General features: G+C 62.1%; 4 protein-coding genes across 5 annotated transcripts in view; 2 read left to right on the top strand and 2 right to left on the bottom strand.

Moving 5' to 3' along the window:
* Nucleotides 1–1,247: 1,247 nt before the first annotated feature.
* On the top strand, nucleotides 1,248–2,297 carry TAF10 (TATA-box binding protein associated factor 10). The gene is given in 7 exon segments (XM_087967657.1): nucleotides 1,248–1,381; nucleotides 1,384–1,476; nucleotides 1,546–1,578; nucleotides 1,581–1,741; nucleotides 1,823–1,887; nucleotides 1,967–2,081; nucleotides 2,160–2,297. Coding segments are annotated over 7 exon segments (651 nt in total). The 5' UTR covers nucleotides 1,248–1,287; the 3' UTR covers nucleotides 2,250–2,297.
* Nucleotides 2,298–2,776: 479 nt separating this feature from the next.
* Nucleotides 2,777–9,768, bottom strand: ILK (integrin linked kinase). The gene is given in 13 exon segments (XM_026688394.2): nucleotides 2,777–3,213; nucleotides 3,293–3,423; nucleotides 3,515–3,614; nucleotides 3,702–3,772; nucleotides 3,775–3,822; nucleotides 5,483–5,610; nucleotides 5,729–5,838; nucleotides 5,939–6,024; nucleotides 6,111–6,194; nucleotides 8,701–8,797; nucleotides 8,896–8,991; nucleotides 9,079–9,244; nucleotides 9,632–9,768. Coding segments are annotated over 13 exon segments (1,356 nt in total). The 5' UTR covers nucleotides 9,721–9,768; the 3' UTR covers nucleotides 2,777–3,063.
* A 140-nt stretch (nucleotides 9,769–9,908) lies between these two features.
* On the top strand, nucleotides 9,909–17,395 carry LOC113426072 (F-box/WD repeat-containing protein 7). Of its 2 annotated transcripts, XM_087967632.1 has the most exons (15): nucleotides 9,909–10,993; nucleotides 11,864–12,182; nucleotides 12,268–12,364; nucleotides 12,433–12,806; nucleotides 12,899–13,366; nucleotides 13,599–13,684; nucleotides 13,768–13,906; nucleotides 14,155–14,289; nucleotides 14,935–15,058; nucleotides 15,153–15,289; nucleotides 15,643–15,756; nucleotides 15,838–16,019; nucleotides 16,119–16,344; nucleotides 16,430–16,640; nucleotides 16,945–17,395. In XM_087967632.1, the coding sequence occupies exons 2-15, from the start codon at nucleotides 11,985–11,987 to the stop codon at nucleotides 17,211–17,213; spliced, it is 2,760 nt and encodes a 919-aa protein (XP_087823758.1). In that variant the 5' UTR covers nucleotides 9,909–10,993; nucleotides 11,864–11,984; the 3' UTR covers nucleotides 17,214–17,395. The 2 variants fall into 2 exon arrangements, with proteins under 2 accessions (XP_087823758.1, XP_087823759.1); XM_087967633.1 differs by lacking the exon at nucleotides 9,909–10,993 and having other exon boundaries at nucleotides 11,470–12,182.
* The window catches only part of DNHD1 (dynein heavy chain domain 1), a 49,251-nt gene continuing 43,243 nt past the window's right edge, over nucleotides 17,358–23,365 (bottom strand). The window contains 12 exon segments of the mRNA XM_087967702.1: nucleotides 17,358–17,833; nucleotides 17,920–18,221; nucleotides 18,224–18,298; nucleotides 18,301–18,624; nucleotides 18,704–18,856; nucleotides 18,952–19,043; nucleotides 20,884–21,085; nucleotides 21,191–21,277; nucleotides 21,364–21,538; nucleotides 21,627–22,595; nucleotides 22,981–23,108; nucleotides 23,111–23,158. Of these exon segments, the coding sequence (XP_087823828.1) occupies nucleotides 17,489–17,833; nucleotides 17,920–18,221; nucleotides 18,224–18,298; nucleotides 18,301–18,624; nucleotides 18,704–18,856; nucleotides 18,952–19,043; nucleotides 20,884–21,085; nucleotides 21,191–21,277; nucleotides 21,364–21,538; nucleotides 21,627–22,595; nucleotides 22,981–23,108; nucleotides 23,111–23,158 (2,900 nt within the window). The 3' untranslated portion in view covers nucleotides 17,358–17,488.

The following is a 23,365-nucleotide window of genomic DNA, read 5'->3' on the forward strand; positions in this document are numbered from 1 at the left end:
TAAGGGCTTGAAGATGTCCAGAGATATCGGAACACACACTGGGAAGGACGCCAAACTCAGAGGAACGACAGACGAGATATTTCCATGCTTTGTTTCCAGCACGGGCCCATACTCATGTCCATCCTTTTAACCAGTTCTCCCAGCTGCAGCCCATGAAGATGACCAAGGCCCTTTCCTCCCCCGTAGACCATGCCATTCACATCTCTCCCTTATCCTCCTCCCTGCATGCCCTAGGATGGAGAGGGGATGGGCCTGGGTCTTCCTCTGACTGCCCAGCCGGCCTCTGCCCTTCCCCAGCTTCCTCCACAACCTTCAGAGCCACACTTCACTCCTTGTCTGCTGTTCCTCCTCTCCCTCAGAGTCAGTCTCCAACAGGGGCATGACACTTATCCTTTATCTTTCCAAGTTCTCTGAATCCTAAAATGTATTATCCAGAGCTAAGTGCATTACACAAAAGAGAAGAAACTGAAGTTCCCAACCCCAAGTCTTGAGAAGCTGCAGATTGTAGAAACTGCACCGATTCACCCTAAAATTGCATTTTTACCTCTTCACACAGCTGCCTCCGGTTCCAAAGGTAAAAAGACTGAGTCGAAGGTGGGTGTTAGTTATCCCACCCAATTTTGTATTATGTATAGATTTGAATTGTATTTTCTCCATCAACACAATAATCAAGATCTATTTAGTGGATGGCAGACGGGCCGGAGCAGGGGATGAGGGTCCCAAATGGGAGACCCGGCAGAAGAGACGTTGCAAGCCTGAGACGGGATGGGGGAAGGTTCAAACTGACAGGTTTTTCTTTGGCGAGATTCTGCTCATCGGGCCGGCAAAGAAAGGCTGGGACTCTCTGGACCTCGATTGTCCCGTCTCTGGCCTTGAGAGAACCAGCCACGTAAGACTCGTTTCTGGCCCGGCAAACCTGCCTTGAAGAAATGGCTGCAATTATTGTTTCGGGACACTTCGAGGTGCGGCTTGGGTCAGAGCGCCAGTCCGGCTGAAGCACCGGCCTGGCCCTAAAGGGGGAGCTCCGCATGGCCGACTTTGTCTTCAAAGATGAAGGGCCGTTTCCAGGCGCATCTCGCCAGGCGACTCCCCGGGAGCGAAGGGGGCCCGGGAGACCCTCCCTCCCGTCCGCCCGCCGGATCTCCGGCCCTCCCGTGGAGGTCGCCGCAGGAACCAGCCCCGCCCCTTGAGCGGCGCGCCGGAGGGGAGGAGCCGCGTCCGCCCTGCTTCCGGGGGAGGGAGACAGGCGCGCCTGCGCAGAAGCCGCCGCCGGAGCTTGCCGCATCCATGAGCGCCAGCGGGGCGGGCGGTAACAGTAGCAGCGGCGGCGCCGGCACGGGAGGGGGCGTCGCGGAGCCCGACCCCAGCCCCGCGGCGCCCGCGGCGCTCCCCCGCCGCCGCCTCTCGCCGCCTCCGCCGGGGACGCGGGCGCCAAGGGCAGCCCGGGCGGGGCGGGGGCCGCCAGCGGGGCGGCCGGTGAGTGGCGGGGCGGGCCGGGGCGAGGTCCCCCGACGCCGTCCGGCCGCTCTCACGCGTCCCCCGCAGGGCTCGCCGCCGCCGCCTCCCTGGCGCAGCCCATCGAGGGCCGCCGCCGCCGCTGCCCAACGGAGTCTTCGCGCCGCCCGCGGGCGCCGCCAACGGGGACGCCAAGGCCGCCGCCGCCGCCCCTCCGCCCGGCTCGGCTTCGTCCGGAGCGCCGCTGGTAGACTTCCTGCTGCAGCTGGAGGACTACACGCCCACGGTGGGTGCCGGGCGAGCGGGGCGGGCGGGGCGGCTGCGGGCGGCGGCCCGTGCGCGCCTGACTTTAGCCCCGCTCTTGCAGATCCCGGACGCCGTGACCGGCTACTACCTGAACCGTGCCGGCTTCGAGGCGTCGGACCCGCGCATGTGAGTGTGGCGGGGCTCCCGGGGCTCCCGGGCGAGCCCGGCTGAACCGAGCCAACCCTCCCTCCCTCCCTCCCCGCAGCATCCGGCTTGTCTCGCTGGCGGCCCAGAAGTTCATCTCGGACGTGGCCAACGACGCCCTGCAGCACTGCAAGATGAAGGGCACGGCCTCCTGCAGCTCGCGCAACAAGAGCAAGGTGGGTGGGGAGGGGGCAGCGGGCGCTTTGGGGAGGGGGCGCTGACCCCTCGACTGCTGCTGCCTCTCCTCCTCGCAGGACAAGAAGCACACACTGACCATGGAGGACCTGGCCCCTGCGCTGGCCGAGTACGGCATCAACGTTAAGAAGCCCCACTATTTCACCTAAGAACCCCTCCCTCCCCCACCCCGTTCCTCATTAAAGTCCCTTCCTCGCTCCCCCTCTTTTGCTCTGGTTACTGGCAGGACCTCCTGCTGCCCTGCGAGGAGGCTCTGGCGTTGGAGGCTCTGCTGCTGGTGGGCAGAGGATGCCTACCGAATGGGAGGGGGGGGGCACACCTGGCTGGAGCTTTCGCTCAGCACCAGCCCATTCCCTCCCTCCCTGGGCTTTGCACCTGCCTGCCTCCTTCCTTACAAAGCCCAAAGCCCCCACCGCACTGTTGCTCTGTCCTCCCACCTCAGGCAGTGACAACCCTCCCTTCCCCTCCCCCAACTCAGCCTTTTGTTCTGGCCCAGAGGGCAGGAGGTGCCTCTTCCCAGCTACCTATTGGTGGGGGGAAGGTGCACCTCTCTGTGGCAAAAGGATTTCTTGCAAATGCGGTTCCCATCTCAGCTCAAATGCGGTTCCCAGAGGCTGCTGAGACCCCCCCCCCCCCCATTCCCTCCCCATGGAAGCAGCACAAAAGGCTCTCCTCCTTCAGTGACAGCGGTTTATTTGGGCCACAGGGGGCTTTGTCCTGGGCCTGTGTAGAAAAGATAAAAACTGTAGCACAGCCAGGTGGGAGTGCAGGGTGGTCTTGGCACGAGAGGTGGCCAGAGATACAGGGTGGGGGCGTGAACGTAGCAGGGAGAGTGCAAGGCCGAGCAGTCCCCTTCTGGAGCTCGCCCTCCCAATCCGTACCATGTGCAGGGAGTCCTCGCTCCAGCCCTTGGCTCTTCCTGAAGGCACTTGGGGCCGGCTAGTGGCTGTCGGAGGGGCCCCCTCACTTCTCCTGCATCTTTTCAAGAATAGGGACAATCATGTCAAATTTGGGGCGCTTGGCAGGGTCTTCGTTCATGCAGATCTTCATCAGCTTGCAAATATGAGGGGAGATGCCGGGCGGGATGGTGGGTCGCAGCCCCTCCAGAGCGACCTACAAAGAGACACCAGAACCTCACTGGCACCTGCCGGACAGCCGAGCAGAACCCTTTCGTCCTCCCGCCAAAGCTCACCTTCATGCCAATCTCCATGTTGGAGAGGTCAGCGAACGGCACTTCCCGGGTCACCAGTTCCCACAGGAGCACTGCAAAACTCCACATGTCTGCCGAACGCCGGTTAATCTCCTCGGCCTTCTTCTGTAGAGCTGTGAGGAGGAAGAGGGAGGAGCTGCCTGGCAGAAGCTGCAGATGTGCTTGGCAGGGGAAGCAGAGAATCACTTGCCGCCCCCCCCTCACCTTCTGGTGCCACCCAAGCTGGGGCGTACATCCTGCCTGGGCACTGGAAGGAAAACTTCACATCCGCCATGCCAATCCTCGCCGTCATGTCCTCGTCTATCTGTTCCGGGGAAGAGACCGGGTGAGGTTGTGCCTTGGGGGTCCACTCTGCCCAGCGCGCCAACCTCCCTGCCTGCCCCCAACTGACCATGATGCCACGGCTGTTGAGATAGTGACGCGGGAGGAGCGGTTCCAAGGTGTGCAGGAAGGCCATTCCCGAGATACGTCCAGGGCAAATTTCACTGCCTGCATTTGGTCCACCACGAAGTCTGGAGAAACGAGGTGGGGGGGGGCAGGGAACACCAGGGACGGAGGGGCAGTCAGTTTCAGCTAACCGGAGATTATGAGATGGAACTTGGGAGGTGCCTTTGGGGCCATCCTGCCCCAGCCCCAGGGCGTTAAGCCACTCTTCACCACACCACGTTTCTTCTAAGGCTTTATCAGAATCCGCCTCCTGCCTCTAATTCAGTGAGTCCGTGGCCTGCTCTGGGTGGAAAGAGAACAGGCGTGCCCAAGCCCCTCTCCCGCACTGGCACAAAACCCCACAGGCAGATCCATGGGGCCTGCGTCCCACAGAAAGGCAGAGGGACTGGGGAAAAGAGCCTCAAGGGGAACGGATGACCCAAAGCCCACTCGGGGCAAGACTTGGAGCCAGCTCAGAGCCTTGGAGCAGCCCAACCGCCTGGATGCCCACTTCGGCTGCCAGGCACTCCTCTCACACCATGTTCCCAGACGGCTCTTGGGAAGATCTTGGACCTCTCCTTGGACAGTGAGTGAAGCCCACCCTTATGGGTGGAGAGGAGCCCTTCCTCCCAGTTGCTCAGCCCCTGCAGCAGGCATCTGGGATGGCAACTCCCTCCACCAAAGGCACCTCCAGCCCTTGGGTCCTCTAACCCAGAGAAAGTGGCTTGGTTGAAGGGCACAAAGCCATGCCCAAAATTAGAAGGAAAAGCAGGCCCTGTGGGCAAGAGGTGGTGTCCGTTCAGGTCTTGGCAGAGATGCCCTGGCTGTTCAGGTGATTAGTGATTTGTTCTGAACTTTCCCTCCCTCCCTCCCTCCTTTTTTTCCACTTTCTATAGAGAAGTTGAGCCAGTTGCTCTCCCACAGCTCCTCTCTCGAAGGAATTCCAGCCAAAAGAGGCATAAAAAAATTCACACTTTTTACTGGCAGGGGTGGAAATGCTTTCTAGTAAGGCAGCAAGGCCACTGCACCCAGAGAGGTCGGGGCTCCCAGTGCAGTGGGGTTATACCCCAGGACTGCAGAGGAGGAAGGAAAAAGGCTGCAAGGGACCCGGGCCCACATCCAGCCTCCAGGGGAAGCAGGCAGGGATGTTGCAGCCCCACAGAAGGGCTGCCTACAGGCCCTCCGAAGACCAGTGCCTCACCAAAGACCTGCAGGGGATGACCAAGCAGAGTCCGAGGGCCGGGTCACCCAGCCTGTCACTTTGGATGATGAGGCGCTAGACTCTCAAAAGGAACCCAAATGGCTGCCCCTCCCCCCCCCCAGTGAATGGACTTTTATCTGGTGCCAGTTTGCCTTGGCCATCAGGAGACCAGACTCTTGGGCAAAGATAGCGTGGAGTAAACTCTTCCGGGTTATTTCCACCTGACATACTGCAAGGGAGGTGCTGGATTTCTCCTCTTCCCCCCCAATGGATGTGGTCCAACGGATACTTTAGGTTGCCCTGGGGCAAGTGATTTTAATCTGGGGGAGGTTGCATGGCGTATTTTCACCTGGCCAGGCCTCAGTTTCCATAAAATATGGCTCAGTGTCAACTCTGGGCTGCTTCTGTTGTGGGAACAGCCTGGTGCAAAGTGGCCAGAGTGGTGGTTCCATGCAGCCAGTCAGTGACTGGGGTCCTTGCTGACCCCCATCCCCCCCCTTGCTGGGCTGTAAGGAGCCCCCACCCCAGCTAGGGGCAAGACTCACTGGTGCCTTCGTGCAGCACGTTGTAAAGGGAGCCGTAGGGCATCCAGTGGGTGATGATGATGGGGTGCGGAGCAGGGGGGGACTGGCAGGCACCCAGCACTGGCAGCACGTTGGGGTGGGAGAAAATCCTGTGGGGAAGAGGTGGCTCAGGTCAGCTTCAGCACTTCCAAAGGCAGGCCCGGGCGCTGCTCAAGGGGCAGAGCAAAGCCTGCCCCCCCCCTCCCCCGCCACTGCCCCGGAGTTCACCTGAGCTTGGGGTACTCCTCGTTGAAGTCCCGGCTCTTCCGGGTTGTCCAGTCGCGGATCTTAAGGACCTTGATGACAATGTCGTTCCCCTGCCAGCGCCCCTTCCAGAGCTGCAGGGAAGCGGAGGGGTCAGGGCACCTGGCAGAGCCAGGAATGGGGAGCCCCCTCCCCACCTGTGCCAGGGCAGGGCAGGGGAGCTGGGAGCAGCACCTCTCCAGACTGGTTCTCATTGAGTTTGTGGCCCAGGCTCAGCTGCCGGAAGTCAATCCCCACCAGCTTGTTCAGGGTGCCGTTGCCTAGGAAAGGAGAAAGGCCCGAGGAGAGGGTTGGGGCCCCCACCTCCGCTCTGGCCCAGGAGCCCCCCTGCCTCCCCATCTCTTACGTGGCCGAGTCCGTGTGGTGCCTTTCCAAAACGTGTCCTTGTAGGGGAGGCGCGTCAGGCTTTGGCCGGACTTCTCTGCACGCTCTGGAGGGAGAGCAGAGGGAATGGTCAGGGAGGCTGGAGAGCAGCGTCCCAGGAAAGGAGGCTTGACCGCCATTCCTTCCCCCAGTCACCCCTCCCCAAATTTACCCAAGGAAACTGGCGGGAGGAGGGAGGGGAGCCAACGCATAGATGGACTGAAAAAGCTCTGGAGTTTTTGGGGAACCCAGTTTTTGCCTTGGGGCCTCGTGGAATGAATGTGGAAGACAGACTGCTAGGGCCGGAAGAGACCTCAGAAGTCTCCCAGTCCAACCCCCTGGTCAAGGCAGGAGACCTTATACAATCCTGGTCGAACCTCCAGCGATGGAGCACCCACAGTCCTGGGAGGGAAGCTGTTCCATTGAACCATTGAATTTTCCCAGCCAGAAAATCTGTCTCTTTCACAAGCGTCTCTACGTGTCGCTTCTTGTCCTGCCTTCAGGTGCTTTGGAGCAGCGTTCGCCAGCCGTGAAAATTTTTTGGTGGGCCGCAGAGAAATCTCAACTCCAGAGCACCCCCAAAGCAATCCAGGCTGCGCAGGAACACAAGGCTGCACCACCCACATGCCCCCCACCCGCCCACTCACTCCTTACCCAGCAAACTTGCTTGCTAAATTGCTATTTTTCCTTTTTCCGACCATCATCTGTTCTGATGTGCCGGGAGATTTAGATTAGCTAGGAAGCAAGAAATGGTTGGATTTCTTGCTTTCTAGCTAACCTTTAGAACTTCAGCTCTGCTTTTAAATACAGCTGAACCTCCCTTAGGACTGAAGGTTTACTTGCAAGCAAATTTTATGTGACACTGAGCTAGCCGATGGCAGATAGATCGATCTCTGAATGGTGATTCTTTGAGCAACTCAATCTGCCTGCCTGCTTTGCCTGATTTTGGGTAAAAGTTGATCTTTTTTTATAAAAAGTTCGATATTTATATAAATATTTGTAATAGTTACATACGAGCCAAGCACAGCCAGTCACATGACCAAGTCACACCCACAAATTAGGCCACGCCCACAGAACCAGTTAGTAGTCCCTGGGATCTAAAATTATGAGTTTGGTGGTCACTGAACTCCAAAAGGTTGGTGACCCCTGCTTTGGAGAACAAGTCAGTCTCCTCCTCTCTGGGGTGGCCCCTCAAGTCCTGGAAGAGAGTCATCCTGTCCCCCCTAATCCTTCTCTTCAGTAGGCCAGGCACAACCAGTTTCCTTTGTCATTCGTTTCCTTATTTTCTATGTCGCCCGTCTCCCCTACAACGTTCTTCATACCTCCAGACTCCTCATTGCTGCTATTCTGTGCATGTTTTTTAGGCCACAGGATTTTTTGGTATTGGGAAGACCAGAACTAGACATAGCATTCCTCGCTAGTGCAGTATAAAGCGGTACTAGCATTTCTCTTGACATTATCCCAGGATTGTGTTGGCTATTTTGGCAGCTACAACACATTGCTGGCTCAGTGATGGTCCACTAGGACAGTGATCCCCAACCTTTTTGACGCCGCGGCCCGGTGCCGGCATCAGCTGGGCGCTGCGGCCCTGTACCGGCATCAGCTGGGCGCCGCCATCTTTTTTTGATGAAAACGTGCTTCCGGTGAGCTTTCTACCCGGAAAAGCTCACCGGAAGCACTTTTTCATGAAAAAAAGATGGCGGCGCCCAGCAAGCCGCGGCCCGGTAGTTGTTCCGCGGACCGGTACCGGTCCGCGGACCGGTGGTTGGGGACCCCTGCACTAGGACACCAAGATCTCTGTTACTCCTCCTTAATAAATGATTATTTAGCACAAATTACTTGTCTATGGAAATTCTTTGTCATGCACGTCATGTCTGTCCTGAAGGTGCTTTTTCAAGAGGCACCAGGATTTTCTGTTTTTTTCTTTGAAGATGTTTTACTTCTCAGTCAAGAAGCTTCTTCGCTTCTGAAGCTCTTAAAGAACTGCAGAAGCTTCTTGGATGAGAAGTGAAACGTCTTGAAAGAAAAGCCAGAAAGTCCAGCTGCCTCTTGGAAAAGCTCCTTGGCGACAGCCACAACCTGGATGGTTGAGAATCTCCCTGGAGTAGACGTTTCCTGGGCTTGCCTAAGCTCTGCTCTCGGTGCCCTTGGATCGAGGGGGGGGGGAGGCAGCTGTTCCTCCTCAGAGGGGCTATGCTGCGTATCAGCACCACTGCCTGCCAGCAGCTGATCCTCCCCTGTGCCTGTGAGGGCAGGCAGCTCCCTGTCCTCTCCCCCAATGCACGAGGGGCCTGAGATGGCATCGTCCTCAGCCCTGGCCTCTCCAGACATGCCAAGGGAGACGTGCCATCCCCGCCAGAAGGTCCTGGTTCTAACTCCAAGCTCCATACCGAATTTGGGTTGCCTGAGTTTCGAGGCGACAGCCTGGTGACTTGCTTCACACAAGGAAAAGAATCACTCATGGCACCAGCCTGCGGGGTTAATGGAGAGGCAGGTCCTTGGGCTAACTCTGCCCCTCCCACCAAAGAGCAGCAGAAGGAAGAGGTCAGAGGTCAACTAGAAGAGGGGCGCACCTCTCAGTGTATCCCGCAGGGGCTCTTTTGCCTTGTCCAGGGGCGTCTCTCCGTACTTGTTGCAGATGCTAACCAGCGCCCCACTGGCCACCAGGTCCTGGCAGCAACAGGGAGGGAAGGTGAGGCAGGGAGACAGCCCTTACTCATAGCCCAACCGACCCGATCACTGCAGCCCCCCTGGAAGCCCCCACACACCTCGGCCACCTGCTCTTGGGCCCAGAAGCAGGCGTAATGGAGAGGGGTGTTGCCATGCTCGTTGGCAGCATTGATGTCTGCCTTGAACTGGATCAGCTGCACCGCGAGAGAAGGGAGAGTCAGGGCATCAGAACCGCAGCAACCCCCCACCCCCACCCCACCCGCCCCTGCCCCGCCCCCCACCTTCTGCACGATGTCCCGGTGCCCGTGGCTGGCAGCCAGGTGCAAGGGGGTGTCGTCTCCCCGGTTCATGACGTTGATGCGGGCGCCTCGCATGACCAACATGTCCACCACGCTGGAGCGCCCTTCGCGGCAAGCCCAGTGCAGGGGGCTGAAGCCATGGTCGTCCCTGCCAGGAAAGGAGGAAGCGAGGGAGGGAAGCGGTGGCGGGAGGCAGCGCCCAGCCTCTCCCTCCTCCGCCGCCTGGGCGGGCAGCGCCAGCGGGCGGCCCTTAAAAGGAGATCGGAGTGGGACGGGGAGGCGCTCCGGTCGGCCACGGCTTCCGCTGGGACGGGGGTCGCGCGGGCAGCCCTCGGGGCCAGTGCCCACCGACCAGAGGCCCGGCCCGGCGCAGGGGCCAAGCTCCCAACGAACGGCCGGAGTTGCTCCGCCGCCGACCAGCTCCCCCCTACCCAGGCCCGCCGGCCGCTCAGCAACGGCGCTCCCGGAAAAACCGCGAGCGGGGAAAGGCCGCCGGCCCCGGCTCCTTCCTGAGCTGCCCCCGCCCGCCGCTCACCCCTGGTTGAGGTCGTTCTCGGTGTTGTCCAGCCAGAGGCGCACGGCCACCGCGTTGCCCTCGCGGCACTGCGTGAAGATATCGTCCATCGCCCCGCGCCCTCCGCCGCCGCCGTCTTCCCCGCGCGCTCCGGGTGTGGCCGCTCCGCGCCGTTCGCCCCGCCCACCCCGCCCCGCCCGTCCAGGCCAGCTGGAGACAGCGGCCGACCGGGCGCGGCGCCGCCCTCCCGCCGCCAGGGGAGCTCGCGCGGGCCTCTCCGCGGCGCTAGGCGTTGCGCATGTTCCGGCGCGCGGTTTCCGGCGGCCGCGGAGACGATGCCGGCGCGGAGGAGCCTGGCCGCGGGATTATTCGCGGGGCGGGCATGGCTCCTTTCCCGGCAGCGCCTCCGGGCCGCCCTGCGCCGGCGACCACGGCCTGAGGGAACGCGCGGCCTTGCGGGCTCGGAGGCGGACAAGAGAGTTCCGGGCGGCCGGCTGCGCGGAGACGAGGCGGCCGAGAGCGCGGGCGGGCACCGTTGTGCCACGGCGGCCGGTGAGAAGCGGGGAGGCCGGCGGGCGCCAGGTACCGAGGGAGTGGATCGCCTCCTCCCAGCGCGCTGCCTACGGCCCGAGGGAGAGCCGAGCCGCCTCGACCACCTGCGAGAATAGGTCTGCCGTCCGGAATCGCGCGGCTATCGGAGGAGCCTCTTCGGGGACTGGGCGCCGTGATCCGCTCGGAGGAGCCAGGCTGCGTGGCCGGGGATCCGGCGGTAACAAGCGAGCGGGCTGAGAGGGCACGAGGCCGCTCTGCTCTTTCGTCTCACCCCCGCCTGGATGCGAAGAGCGTTCGCTCCCGCCACTTAAAACGAATCAATGGGCGGAGATCTCGGCTGCGTGGCCTGGCAGGGGTGGCTGTCGTAGACCAGCCTCTCGGGCCTGATGCGAAGGAGGACAGCCCGGCGTCCAGCACGGGAGACGGCAATGCTGGCCGAGCAGCCCAGGAACTGAGGCAGCAGCTGACCAGGAAACAGTGGAGAAACCGGCAGAAGAACAAGCGGCGGCAGAAGAACAAATTCAAGGCCTCCGATGGCCGGGCGTCTTCTGGGGCAGATGACCCTCTTGATGAACAGGGAGGCCCGACCCCAGATAGCGAGGTGCCTGGCAGGCAGACATCGTCCCTGCGGCACCGCCTAGAGAGCCGCCTAGAGGCCGCTCGTTTCCGCTACATCAACCAGCTGCTCTACACACGCTCCAGCCAAGAGGCAGCCCAGCTTTTCCAGGAGGACCCTGAGGCATTAGGTGTCTACCACCGAGGTTTTGCCCTGCAGGCAGCCCACTGGCCCGAGCGACCCGTGGAGCGCTTTGTGCACTATCTTCACCGTAGGTCAGAGTGAGCTCAGTCCAGTGGGGTGGATTGGGGTGGGGGCTCCCTGGACTGCGGGAGAGGCCTGTCTGAGGATCTGAGGTTGTGGCTGTTGCGATCTATGAGCTCTGAGCCCTGCTGTGGCTTGAGATGTGGGCTTTGGCCCAGTTCTCATCTTCCAAAAGGGCCCCCCCCCCCCCCCCCCCCCCCCCCACGGCCCAAAAAAAAACCCTCCCCCCCCCCCCCCCCGGCCCTCCTCCCCCCCCCACCCCTGTTTTATTATCCCCCCCACCATCTCCCCCCCAAAACCCCCCCCCCCCTCATCCTCCCCCCCCCCCCCCCCCCCCCCCCACCCACCCTTCCCCCCCCCCCCCCCCCCCCCCCCTCCCCCCCCCCCCCCCCCCCCCCCCCCCCCCCCCCCCCCCCCCCCCCCCCCCCCCCCCCCCCCCCCCCCCCCCCCCCCCCCCCTCCGTTGGGACTCTACAAGCTTCTTTTCTGGTTGAATTTGCGGCCACAATCTTTTCTGTATGACTGCTCTGTCCTGCTGTTTTTGCAAATGCTACAAAAATGCCTTTGTCCCTTGGCATGCCTGCTGGAAGGGCTTCCCTGGGGCAGGGAATGAACAAAGAATATAAAGGAGCCAGTAGGACAAGCAGATTTATTTGGATACAGAAAAGTAATTTTGAGTTCATTGGAGGAACTGCCCTTACTCCAAGCTTTGAAAAAAAAAGTAAGCCTCCTATTGCCCCTCCTCCCTCCATGTGGCAGGCTTTCTTCTGGTGGGGGCTTTTTTGCCTACCGCCTCCCCAGACTCAAAACTCCTGGCCAGGCTGTATATCGGGCGCTGGGAGGCTGTTCCGCCTGTGCTAACTTGCCGTCTCCACCCTGCAGACCAGCCTCCCTGGTTGTGGCCGACTTTGGCTGCGGGGATTGCACCCTGGCTCGCAGCCTGCCCAATCGGGTACACTGCTTCGACCTGGCGGCCCTGGACCCGCGGGTGACCGTCTGCGACATGGCCCAGGTAGGCCAGCTGGACCGCCTCCCTCCCCGTCCCCAGGCCCCGCCTGTTCGCCCCGCCGGACAGGGTTTCTTGCCGCCCCCAGGTGCCGCTGGAGGACGCCTCCGTGGACGTGGCCGTCTTCTGTCTGGCGCTGATGGGGACCAACCTGCGCGAGATCCTGCAAGAGGCGCACCGCGTCCTGCGAGCCGGGTAAGGGAAGGGGCGCGGGAGCGGCCGCTGGGCGGATTCCCGAGGCAGGCCGGCCGAACACTCGCGCTCTTTCTCTGCGCCGCAGGGGGACGCTGCTGGTGGCCGAGGTGGCGAGCCGCTTCGCGGACCTGCGGGCCTTCCTAGGAGCGCTGGCCCGGCTGGGCTTCCGGCTGACCTCCAAGGTAGGTGGGCGGGCGGGCGGGCGGGGCCTGGCTGCCCCGGACCCCTCCGACGGCCTCTCCCTCCGCAGGACGTCTCGGGCAGCCACTTCTACACCTTCGAGCTGCGCAAGACCGACCTGGCGGAGGCGGCGAAAGCGGCCGAGCTGCGCGGACTGGTGCTACGGCCCTGCCTGTACAAGCGCCGGTGACGTCGGGGTTCCCGACCAATAAAGGCCCGTCTTGCTGGCGAGTGGCGGTTCCTGTGTGGCTCTCTGGGAAATGTAGGCGGGGCGGGTGTCGTGCGCAGGCGCGCGGCAGCGGGCCGAGCGCGGCGGCGGCGATGTCGGGGTCCGGGTCCGGGGGCGGCAGGATAGATGTCAACCGGGCCGGCGCGGCGGAGCTTGAGCGGGCGCTGGTCGGGATCGGGCACCGCCGAGCGCGGGGGATCGTGCGCAAGAGGGAGGTGAGCGGCGGCTCGGGAGGCGGTGGTGGCCGTGGCTGATCCGGGCGGGGGTCTCCGAGGGCGCCCGCCTGACCGTCTCCCGGCCCGCGCAGGAGCTGAGGGGCTTCGCCCGCCTGGAGGACCTGCTGCGCGTCAAGGGCATCACCGCCCGGATCCTGGAGCTGAACCGCCAGCGCGTGACCTGCTCGCACCGGCCGGAGACGCCCGACCGCCCCCCGCGACGGCGCCCCGGCCTCGCCGCCCAGGGCTCTCCCCGCCCCGGCAGGGAGGCCGCGGAGCCACGCAGCCTCGCCCGCCCTTCCTCTTCACAGGATGGCGGCGGCGGAGCGGGAGGACCGCGCGGGGAAGTTGCCGCTGTCCGTAGCCCCGGAGGGCCGGTGCGCAGTCCTGAGCGCGGCGGCCGGCCCGGTTCTCCGCGGGGCAGCGGCGACTCGGAGGAGAGCAGCGACGGCGACGAGGCGGGCGGGGACGGCTACTTCTACTACACGGTGGACGAGCGCTGGATCGACTATGTGGAGCGGACGGAGGGCGGGGGGCTCCTCCAGCACTCCCGGCCCAAGGTAGGGAAGGCGGGGCTGGGGCTGGGGCTGCGAGAAGCCCGCCGGGCAGGCTTCGCCCTCCGCAGCCGGCTTCGGGGTTTTGCAACTTGGCAGACTCGGCAGGAGCTTGATTTGAGGGGCGGCAGGGCGGGGCCGCGGAGCCGGCTTGCTTCGGGAGGGATCCGGCCGGCCGCCTCCTCCCTTTACCCCAGCTGGCTGGGGCTGCTGATGTCCTTGTCTCTCCCTGCTGCAGATGAAGCGCAAGTCAGAGGGCGGGGGCCCCGAGGGCAGAGCCCAGTCCCCGGGGAAGAAGCTCTGCAAAAGTTCCGAGCGGGGCAGGTGGGTGTCTGTGTGTGAGTGAGCGATGCGGGGCAGGAGTTGGGGCGCTTGCTAGGGAAAAAAACCCTTTGATCTGTCCTCAGGATGCTGGGTCCCTGCATCGCTCGGCCTGCAGCCACTTTTGGGGATCTTCGGAATGCCAAGGCCGGCCAGGCACGATGCCGGCACGTCCCCCCCGTGGCTCCGCCCCCTGAGCTGCAGGACTGGTTACGCACTTTCCAGGTGAGCAGATGGCAGGTTTAGGACTTCTAGCAAGGAGGCCCATCTGGGGGTTTGGAAGGATTGGCTTTGTGGGTTGCGGCACTGGTCTTGTTTTTTTTCTATGGGACGTTTGCAGAACCATGGCTGTAGATGCAACAAGCTTAAAACATTTTTAGTTGTTGCTACTGTTTGTAGCAGGATCAAAAGAACAAACTTTTTCTTCTTTGTCCTTTTTCTACTCTGTGTACCCTGCTTTGGCTTCCTGTCAGCGCTGGAGTGGCCCAGAGAAGCTGCTAGCCCTAGATGAGCTCATTGACAGCTGTGAGCCTCCCCAGATTAAGCACATGATGCAAGTGATTGAGCCCCAGTTCCAGCGTGACTTCATCTCGCTTCTGCCGAAGGAGGTGCGTGCTCTGTTTGGAAGGAGGCCTCGCATAGTGCCGGGTGTGACGTAGTTGAGCGGAGATTGTTTGGCACAAGAAGAGTCTTTTTACAGAAGTGTAAGCATGAATGACATTGTTAGAGAGTTTCAGGCAGTCCCACTGAAAGGGGAGCAGGAACATAACTGGAGAAAGAGTATAAAGTTCGAGGGGAGACAAAAGGAGAGAACAATGGCACAAGGAAATCGGAAAGGGTCAGGGAGCCTGGGACGTCTGCCTTCTGGGATGGTAGCAAAGAGGGCTTGAACTTGGTAAAAACTGAATGACCCCAAAGAAGGCCAAAGGGAGAAGCAAGTGGGGCAAGCCCAGGTAGGGAGGCTGGGCTCTTCCTGGCTAGGTCCTGGGGCACGCAGCAGACCTTCAGAGGGCATGGATGAGTCAGTCCAGCTTTTCAGAGCCACCTGGAAAGGTCTCCAGAGGAGAAGTGGGAGGGGGGGGGGCTGCTACATGTCATTGCCCTTGAGCAGTTGCAGTTACTGGCACAGCATCTAGCCAGACGGGTCCTGTCCAAAGGAGGCAAGCTCCGGTGGGCTCCGGGTGGCTCGCGCCCCGAGTGCATCATCTGGGCTTTGAACACCCTCCAAGTCGCAGCTCTCCCTTCCCTTCCAGCTGGCTCTCTACGTCCTCTCCTTCCTGGAGCCTCGGGACCTGCTTCGAGCTGCGCAGACGTGTCGCTACTGGCGCATCCTGGCCGAAGACAACCTGCTCTGGCGGGAGAAGTGCCGCAATGGAGGTGAGCTCCAGCTTCCCCCTTGCCTTGTCCGGTTGTTGCAGGGCAGGCTGTCCTGACTGTCCTTGCCCTGATGCCCCCGGGCCCCTCTGTGCAGGTATCGAGGAGCCACTGAGCCTGCGTAAGCAACGGCTGCCAAGCCCGGGCTTCATGTACAGCCCTTGGAAGCTGGCCTTTCTGCGGCAGCATCGCATTGATATGAACTGGCGCAATGGAGATGCCCGGCCACCCAAGGTATGCAGAGCGTCCCCCTCCCTCCACTCCATGGTCGCTTTCATCCAATAGCCTCCATTTTTATCTTGCTCGCCCTGAATCTACCCTAGGGAATGTGAAGGTTGGGAGTGGGGCAGATTGCGAGGCCTGTCTCCGCAGCAACCAGGGCAGGAATGTGGTCTCCAAACTGGCCTCAATGCCCTTCACGTGCTCAGGAAGAGGCGCTGCCAGTGAGGAGGATCCAGAAGTGGGGCAGCCAAAGATCACATACGGATCCCATTTGTCCACATTTAAAGATCGGAAACCTGGCTGGGGGCTCTGTGCTCCTCAGGGCCATTGATCCGGGGGGGGGGGTTGTTTTGTGCCTGGAGCAGGTCCTCAAAGGTCACGATGACCACGTCATCACCTGTCTCCAGTTCTGCGGCAACCGCATCGTCAGTGGCTCAGATGACAACACGCTCAAGGTTTGGTCTGCCGTCACTGGTGAGGTGAGCCCCAGTTCAGCTTCTCTTGCGGGGGAGGCCTTCCTTACCCCGCCTGGCCCTTCTGAACTTCCGCTTCTCCTGCAGTGTGTGCAGACTCTGGTGGGACACACCGGTGGCGTTTGGTCCTCCCAGATGAGGGACAATATCATCATCAGTGGCTCTACGGACCGGACCTTGAAAGTGTGGAACGCAGACACGGGCGAATGCGTGCACACTCTCTATGGTCACACCTCGACTGTGCGCTGCATGCATCTCCATGACGCTAGGTAGAGGAGCCTGGGGCAGGAGAGGGCTGTCCGGAAAGCCGGCTGGGGCTCCCTGTGATGTCAAATGCGAGGCTGAGGCTGCTTCCTTTCCCTTGGCAGGGTGGTGAGTGGCTCCCGGGATGCCACTCTCCGTCTTTGGGATATAGAGACCGGGCAGTGCCTACATGTGCTAATGGGGCATGTGGCTGCTGTGCGTTGCGTCCAGTACGATGGGCATAAGGTGGTGAGTGGTGCCTACGACTACACGGTAAAAGTCTGGGATCCGGAGACCGAGAGCTGCACCCACACGTTGCAAGGCCACACCAACCGGGTCTATTCTCTGCAGGTGAGGGTCTCCCCACTGGAGAGGACTCGGGGTAGGGGGTCTCCAGAGCTGCTTATTTGCATCCTTGTCTCTTACCACTGGGCAGTTTGATGGCACCCACATTGTGAGCGGCTCCCTGGACACCTCAATCCGCGTATGGGATGCCGAGAGCGGCAACTGCTTGCACACCCTGATGGGGCACCAGTCCCTCACCAGTGGCATGGAGTTGCGGGACAACATCCTCGTCTCTGGCAATGCTGACTCCACCGTGAAAATTTGGGATATCAAAACGGGGCAGTGCTTGCAGACCCTCCAAGGTGAGTGTGTCGGGGGCGAGGGTCTCCTGAAGGGTCTCTGCCGTTTGTGGCCCCCAAGGGGTCATCCCTGGATGTAGGAAGCTGGCTCCCACGTGCTGGCAGTGGCCTCTCTGCCAGGCTGCTTTGGGGGAAGTGCCAAGGCCATGTCGGGCTGCATCAGTGGCTGCTCTTGCCAAGGGAGGGCTGCATGCCATGCCTGGAAGGAGCTCCGGCAGCTGGGCGTGGGGGAGTTGGGGCCACGCAGAAGGGCGGCTTCATGTGGAAGGGCGGCAGGTGCACAGTCCCACCTTCCCCCTCCTTGCAGGGCCCAGTAAGCACCAGAGCGCAGTCACCTGCCTCCAGTTCAGTTCCAAGTTTGTCGTGACCAGCTCAGACGACGGCACAGTCAAGCTGTGGGATCTCAAGACGGGAGAATTTGTGCGCAACCTGGTTGCCCTGGAAAGTGGGGGCAGCGGGGGAGTCGTCTGGCGTATCCGGGCCTCCAACACCAAGCTCGTGTGTGCTGTGGGCAGCCGCAACGGCACTGAAGAAACCAAGCTGCTGGTGCTGGACTTTGATGTGGACCTGAAATGAGGGACTGTACTGTTTGGGGAGCCTGCAGGCCAGGTGGCCCCACTGGGGGACGGGGGGGGACGGGGCATGTCCGAGGTCACCTTATTTATAATTGATGCAGCAGGACCTCCGTGGCTGGCAAACCGGGAGAGCACCGGGGGACTGTTTTGTACACACTCATAATATATGGTTTTATTTCTGTAGTTACAGTGGTAATCTCTCTGCCTACAAGGGGGAAGGGTTGCGGCAGCTTGACCCCAGGGCTTCTCCCGTAGTTTGGCCCTTGCGGTGGCCTCTCACCGCAGAATGCTGATGGCATGAACCCGCAGCTGGGTGCACAGCTCAGGAGGCACCTTGGAAGGGAGAGCCAGATGCATGACGACCCGCTGACTGCGGAGATCCAGGGCTGCCTGGGGGGTCCCCAAGTACACAGGGCATTGGTACTTGGAGGAGACAGAGGCCTCCGCCCAGGGCTCCTGGCTGGCTTTCACCCAAACTGCAGGCAGCTGGCAGGCTTGTGCCGAGAGGGTCTCCTGGAGGTGGCCACTGTGGGCGTTCCAGGCAGCGTGATGGACCTCCAGGCCACCCAGGTAGAGGCCCTTCTCGGGGGCAGTGCTGGGGGACAGCAGGCTGGGCAGCACCTGCAAATCAAAGGGAGGGGATCACAGCCAAGGGCCTGGGCTCGCCTCGCCTCGCCTCTGCCCCTGGCCCTAGAGGCTGCCCTCACCTGCTGGTCCAGGCGGAAGCTCCCCAGCTCTTGCTTCTCGGCCCGGGCCGTCTCTTGGAGCAGGGCCAGGAAGAGGCGCTGTGGGTGCTGGAAGGCTGCCAGCTGGTAGCAGACCACCGGCTCCCCCAATGGAGCGCAGGTAGCGGCACAGGAGCTCGCCCGCCGCTGGAGCGTCCCCAGCCAGTCCTGCAAGGGCTCGGGCCCGGTGGGCATGTAGGCTAGCCAGTGGCGGGGCAGCTGCCCCCGCTGCAGGGCCTGGAGGAGGGCTCTGCAGCGGGCTGAAGAGCAGGGCAGCCCCGCAGGGCGCAGGCCAGGTCCCTGCCCACTTGTTCCAGAAGAGCCAGGAAGGCGCCCGCCTCCTCCTGTAGGAAGCGCTGCAGGGGCGGGGCTTGGGGCGGGGCTGCCCGTGGGGGGGGCGCCCTCGGGCTCCCACCTCCCGGCCACATTGCTCCAGCTGCTCCTGCAGCTCCTGCACCACCTCCAGGCCTCGCTTGGCCAGCTGCTCCAGCGCTGTCGGGGGCTGGCAGGTCCAGCGAGGCCAAAGGCCCTGGGACGCCTTCAGGGCCGAGAGCAGGGCGTGGCTGCGGTCGGCCAGCATTTGGGCCTGCAGGCTGCCACACAGGCCTACCCAGGCAGGATCCATGGGGCTGGGCAGCTGCTGCATCCGCCCCTGGGTGGCTGCCGAGGCCTCATCTTCGAAGAGCCCTTGGGGGGGGAGACAGGCCAGATCAGGGCCGAGCCATCCTGCCTTCTGCCGGCGAGGCTCTGCACGGCCACCTCTTACCTGGGCTTGCGTGGCCGATGACCGCAGCAAGGAGCATCTGAAGGCCAGAGCCGGGCAGTGCGTGGGAAGCGGGAGCCAAGCACTGCTGGCACAAGCTCTCCACTGCCTGCGCATCCCCCTCATCCAGAACGTGGCCTCCATAGAGGATGGTCCCTGTGGGGAAAGAGAGGGAGGGAAGGTGCAGCCCCCCTCCCCACTTCGTGTGGTCCCCAAGGGGCTGGTGGTCCCCAAAGGGGGCTTCTTCCTACCTGCCAGCTGCAGCTGCGCTTCCTCAGAGGGGTCAGCCATCCAGCTCAGCTTCTCGAGAGCCCTGAGGCCTGCCAAGATCTCCCCGTGACTCCTGGCCGGACAGAACAGCAGGGAGGCCAGCAATGCTAGGAGGAAGAGGAGCCAGCAGCACCGAAGGCACCCCGGGGGAGGGGGGGGGAAGGAGAGTGGGAAGAGGCCTTGGGAAGTGGGAGGTCCCTGTCAGGCCTTACTCCTCTTGTGAAGTGGCCTCGGGGCTCTTGGGAGGCAGGGAGGGAGGCCCTGATTTGCACACAGGATTAGAGACGGTGGCGGGTGTTCGAAAAACGTGGAAACGCCAAGAAGATGGCGTGGGGGACGAGGTTTTGGCATGGTGGCTGATCTAGATCCAGTCCCAGTTGCTCCAGCGCCTCTTCCTCTTCCACCCGGGGCCAGCACTGCTTTGCACCCCAAAGCGCCCACTCCCTCCTCCTCCTCAGCCTCATTGGGCACTTCAGGGGGGCTCGTTTCTGTGGGGCTACTTCATGCCCTGGTGCTGCTGGGGAGTCAGAAGAGCGAGCTCCCCTCCCCTCCCCCTCAGCTGCTCCAGGTGGGCTGTGGAAGTTCCTCCGCTTGTATGCCAGAGGCAAACGAGGTGAAGGGGTTTGGGCAGGATTGAACAGTTGGTTGAAACAAATAATTTAAAGGGATTCTGAAGGATGTCAGCAGCCACGACTGGCACCCATCATTAAGTGAAGCGGTGGCTAAGTGAAACCACGACTGCCCTTTGTTGACCTTATTTCAACCTTCCTTTGTTTTACAGGCCTGCAAAGGTCAAAAGTGTGAGAACTGCTTGTAAAGTTTTATTTGTAAGTGAACGATCACTAAACGAGGCAGTCACTAAATGAGCACTACGTGCAGTACAGCTGAAAAGGAGCTGGATGCCCTGGCGCGGTTTCCGTCTGTGATCTGCAGAGGCCAGCAGTTCTGTGAGGGTTTGAGGGGAGAGACTGAGGCGCGAGGGGAGGGCAGCCTTTTTGGGGGGGACACTGCGGGAAAGACAGAGCGGGCCAGGAGCCCTGCTCTTCTCGGGGAGGTGGGGGGCTCTGAGAGGCGGGCAGGGGGACGTGCAGGGACCTTCCCTTAGCCAGCAGCAGCAGCTTCCTTGGCCTCGGCTGCGGAGGCTCACGGGGTGACGAGGTCCGGACCCCCGCCTGACCTGGCTTCCCTGGGGCCCTTCTGAAGAGGAGCTGCTTCTGGGCAGCCCAGCCAAGCAAGGGCACTGCCAGACCAGGGGAATGGCGAACGGGCCCTCTGAGCAGTGGGATAGGCTTAGCCGGAAAGAAAGGCAGACCGAGGGCCACGTGTGTGAAAATCCCTCCTCAAACCTCTTTAACACAGAGAGAAGGCAGAAGGGGCTTATTCTCCGTGGCCTGCAAAGGCAGAACCTGAACCCAGAGCTCAGAAACGAGGGAAGGGGGGATTCAGGAGGTTCCAGAGGGTGAGATGGTCCTGCACATAGCAGCAGGTTGGCTTAGAGGCCGCCTGAGCTTCCCTTCGACTCCCACCGTTTAAAATCAGGGGTGGCGATTGCGCCGCCAGGTGTACAGATTAAGGGCTGTTTTTAGAAGTCTTGTTCTGGGTACAGCCTTGGACCGAGTGGGCCTGCAAGAGGACAAGTCTTTCTGGGGTGCTACCAGCCTCCTTGGCCTGCCTTGAAGGATGGGGGGGGGGGATGCTGCCCGCCTGGCTCTCCTGCCCCGCTGCCCTTCAGAGGCCAGCAAAGCCTAGAGAGCAGAGGAGCCAGCCGCCCCCGTCCCCCGCCCAGCCGCCAGAGGGGTGCAGGGGCTTGAGCCGCTCTGAGCGCCACAGCTGTGGCCTTCCTGCCACGGGGCAGGCGGGATCTCCCTCCCTGTTCCTATTTCGAAGGACCTCTGGGCAGCCCCCTGACTCACCAGAGGTAGGATGCGGCCTGGGTCCATGGGGCGTAGTTCTGCCGGTACAGCAGGACCCCATGGAGGACAAGCAGTGAGAGTCGCCTCTCCGTGTCCAGGTTCTGGACCTGTCCCTGAAGCCACTGGTGAGTGCGGGCCAGGATGCCTTTCAGCTCCAGGGGCATCTCGCAGAAGAAGGTGGTGGCACAGCGGTGCACGGGCCCTGGGTACACGGGGGAGCAGAGGGGATCAGCTGGTCCACATCCTTTGCCCTTTCATCTCTGGGGGAGACCCTCTTGCCCTGGCCCCTTCACCCTCCTGGCTGTACCTGGCACGGAGTCAGGGGCATCGAGCGACGTGATGAGCCAGAGCCGGAACTTGGGGTGGATCTGCAGGGGGGCCCCTTTGCTCAGTCCTGCACCGGAAAAGTTAAGAGTAAGGAAGGGTCCTCCCTCCTGTACTTGCTGGAAACCAACTTCCGCAGCCCCTCCGGCCTCTGACCTGCTGGGGTGGTCAATATCAGGTCCAGCTGCTGCAGAAGCTCAGGATCCCAGCAGCTCAGTAGCTGGCAGTTGTCCAGGACTAGCCACTTCCCCTTCTTGGTGCAAATGGGCAACGTTCGCTGGACACGCCGGGACGCATCTGGGGTACCAAAGGAGATGACGACCACTCTTCCCTGCAGGGCAGAGCTGCCAGTGAGGGACATGGAGACCCCTTCGGGTCTGCCCACCTCTTCCCTCTCTTTCCTGCCAGGCCCCACTCACCTTCCGTCCCCGCTGGGCTGCCATCTGCTGGATCCAGAGCAAAGGATGCGTAAAGGAGACCTGTGATCCGGCCGGGACCGTGACCAAGATGACTGGCTTGTTGGTGCGGCTATAGGAGTAGGGACTGACGGCTGCCATTTTTTCAGTGAAAGACCAACCAAGCAAGCAGGTGGTAAGATCGGAAACCATCTGGCACATGGCCCTGGGGCACAGAATGCGCCAAAGGATGGCACGCTGGAAAGGGGTGAGGTGCGCATGGCTGGGGCACAGAGCCGGCCCCACCACCGTGGAGGGCAGGGAGAAGTACTCCTGCCACTGCACTGCTTTCTCGGCCAGAGAGGCCAGCAGCCCATGGAAGCCAGGAAGGTTCTCCAGCAAGGCGCACTCCTCCCAGGCCTCCGCACTCACCCAGCTGGGGCAGGCCGGGCTGGGTGCCGGGGGCAGGAGGAGGGCCTTGGCGGCCGGGTCTCGCAGGCCCTGGGCAAAGGCCAGCCACTCCAGGGGGCTGATGTCCCCCAGCACTTGCAGCATGGTCACGGCTCCCAGGAAGAAGCAGAGCGGACGGTGTGCCTCCCGCAGGCAGGGCAGGGCCTGGGTGAGCAGGTGCCAGAGCACCATCCTGCTGAGCTCCATCAACCGGGCCTCCAGGGAATCCTGCTTGCTGGCCTCCTGGCGCTTGGCTGAGATCAGGGCTTGCCGCACGCGGCTGACGCAGAAGTCAGTGGGGAAGCGGTAGAGCGGGTGCAGGCGGCCCACCTGCTGGAGCGCCTCGTGCAGCCCCACCGCCAGGCAGGCCACTGGCCGATACCTGCCGCACAGCACCTCCTGGTCCTGGTGCTGGGAGACCATGTGCCTGTGCGTGGCATGCAGCGCTTGGATCTGGGTCTGGAGGAGCCGCACGATCGGCATGAAGTTCTCCTCCTCCAAGAGCGACCGCTGCGGCTGCGAAATCAGGTCCATCAGCTCCTCCTGCAGGGAAGGCAGGCGGGAGAAGGGCATTGTGAGGTGAGCCCAAAGGACTGGCTAGGCTGGGGCCGGCCCCTTCTTTGCCCGAGGGCAGGATTAGGAAGCGTCCCTGCTCCATGCTGCCTGCCCCCTTGGATGCCCCCACTCAGCCTTCCAGAGGGCTGCCATCAGGACTGTTCTTCAACACTCTCCCCCAGGGGCTGGACAGGAATGGTGCATTCTGGCTGGCGGGGGGCGGGGGCGGAGAGGTTGACTGAGGTGCTGGCTTTTTAGTTTTTGTTTGGTGGCCTGGTGGTTTTATGGCTGTGCTGCGCCACACCCGGCCAGCGCTGTGCTTGAGGAAGGGCAGCCACCCAAGCCTTTCAGGTAGGTCCATCCAGGGAATCACCTCCGTGGCCTCCAGCTTGCCTTCCAGCTGCAGGATCCCGAGATACAAGATCTGCTGGTTCTTCAGGATCTCCGGGCGCTCCACGTGCAGCACCTCGCCCAGCAGCCGGTCCTCCAGGGCCCCCGGCTGAGGCTGAGGTCGATGAGGTTCAGCCTCTTCAGGAGCGAATGGTCGGCCTCTGCCAAGAGCAAGAGGGGTTGCCCACTGGCACTGTCGGCCTCGGGTGTGTGTGTGTGTGTGTCTTCTTCACCTCTTCCTTCAGAATTTCCATTCGTGGAAGAAGATCCCGACCTCCTCCCCCACTACCACCCCCCAGTTTCTGGCTCCCCTCAGTCCGCCCTGCTGGAATATGGGGAATCCCAGGGGCCGCTTTTCTTCAGGGACC

The sequence above is a fragment of the Notechis scutatus genome, chromosome 5, assembly GCF_049901735.1.
Source record: "Notechis scutatus isolate UNSWTSFEM ecotype Mainland chromosome 5, rNotScu1.2, whole genome shotgun sequence".
Lineage (NCBI taxonomy): Eukaryota > Metazoa > Chordata > Lepidosauria > Squamata > Elapidae > Notechis > Notechis scutatus.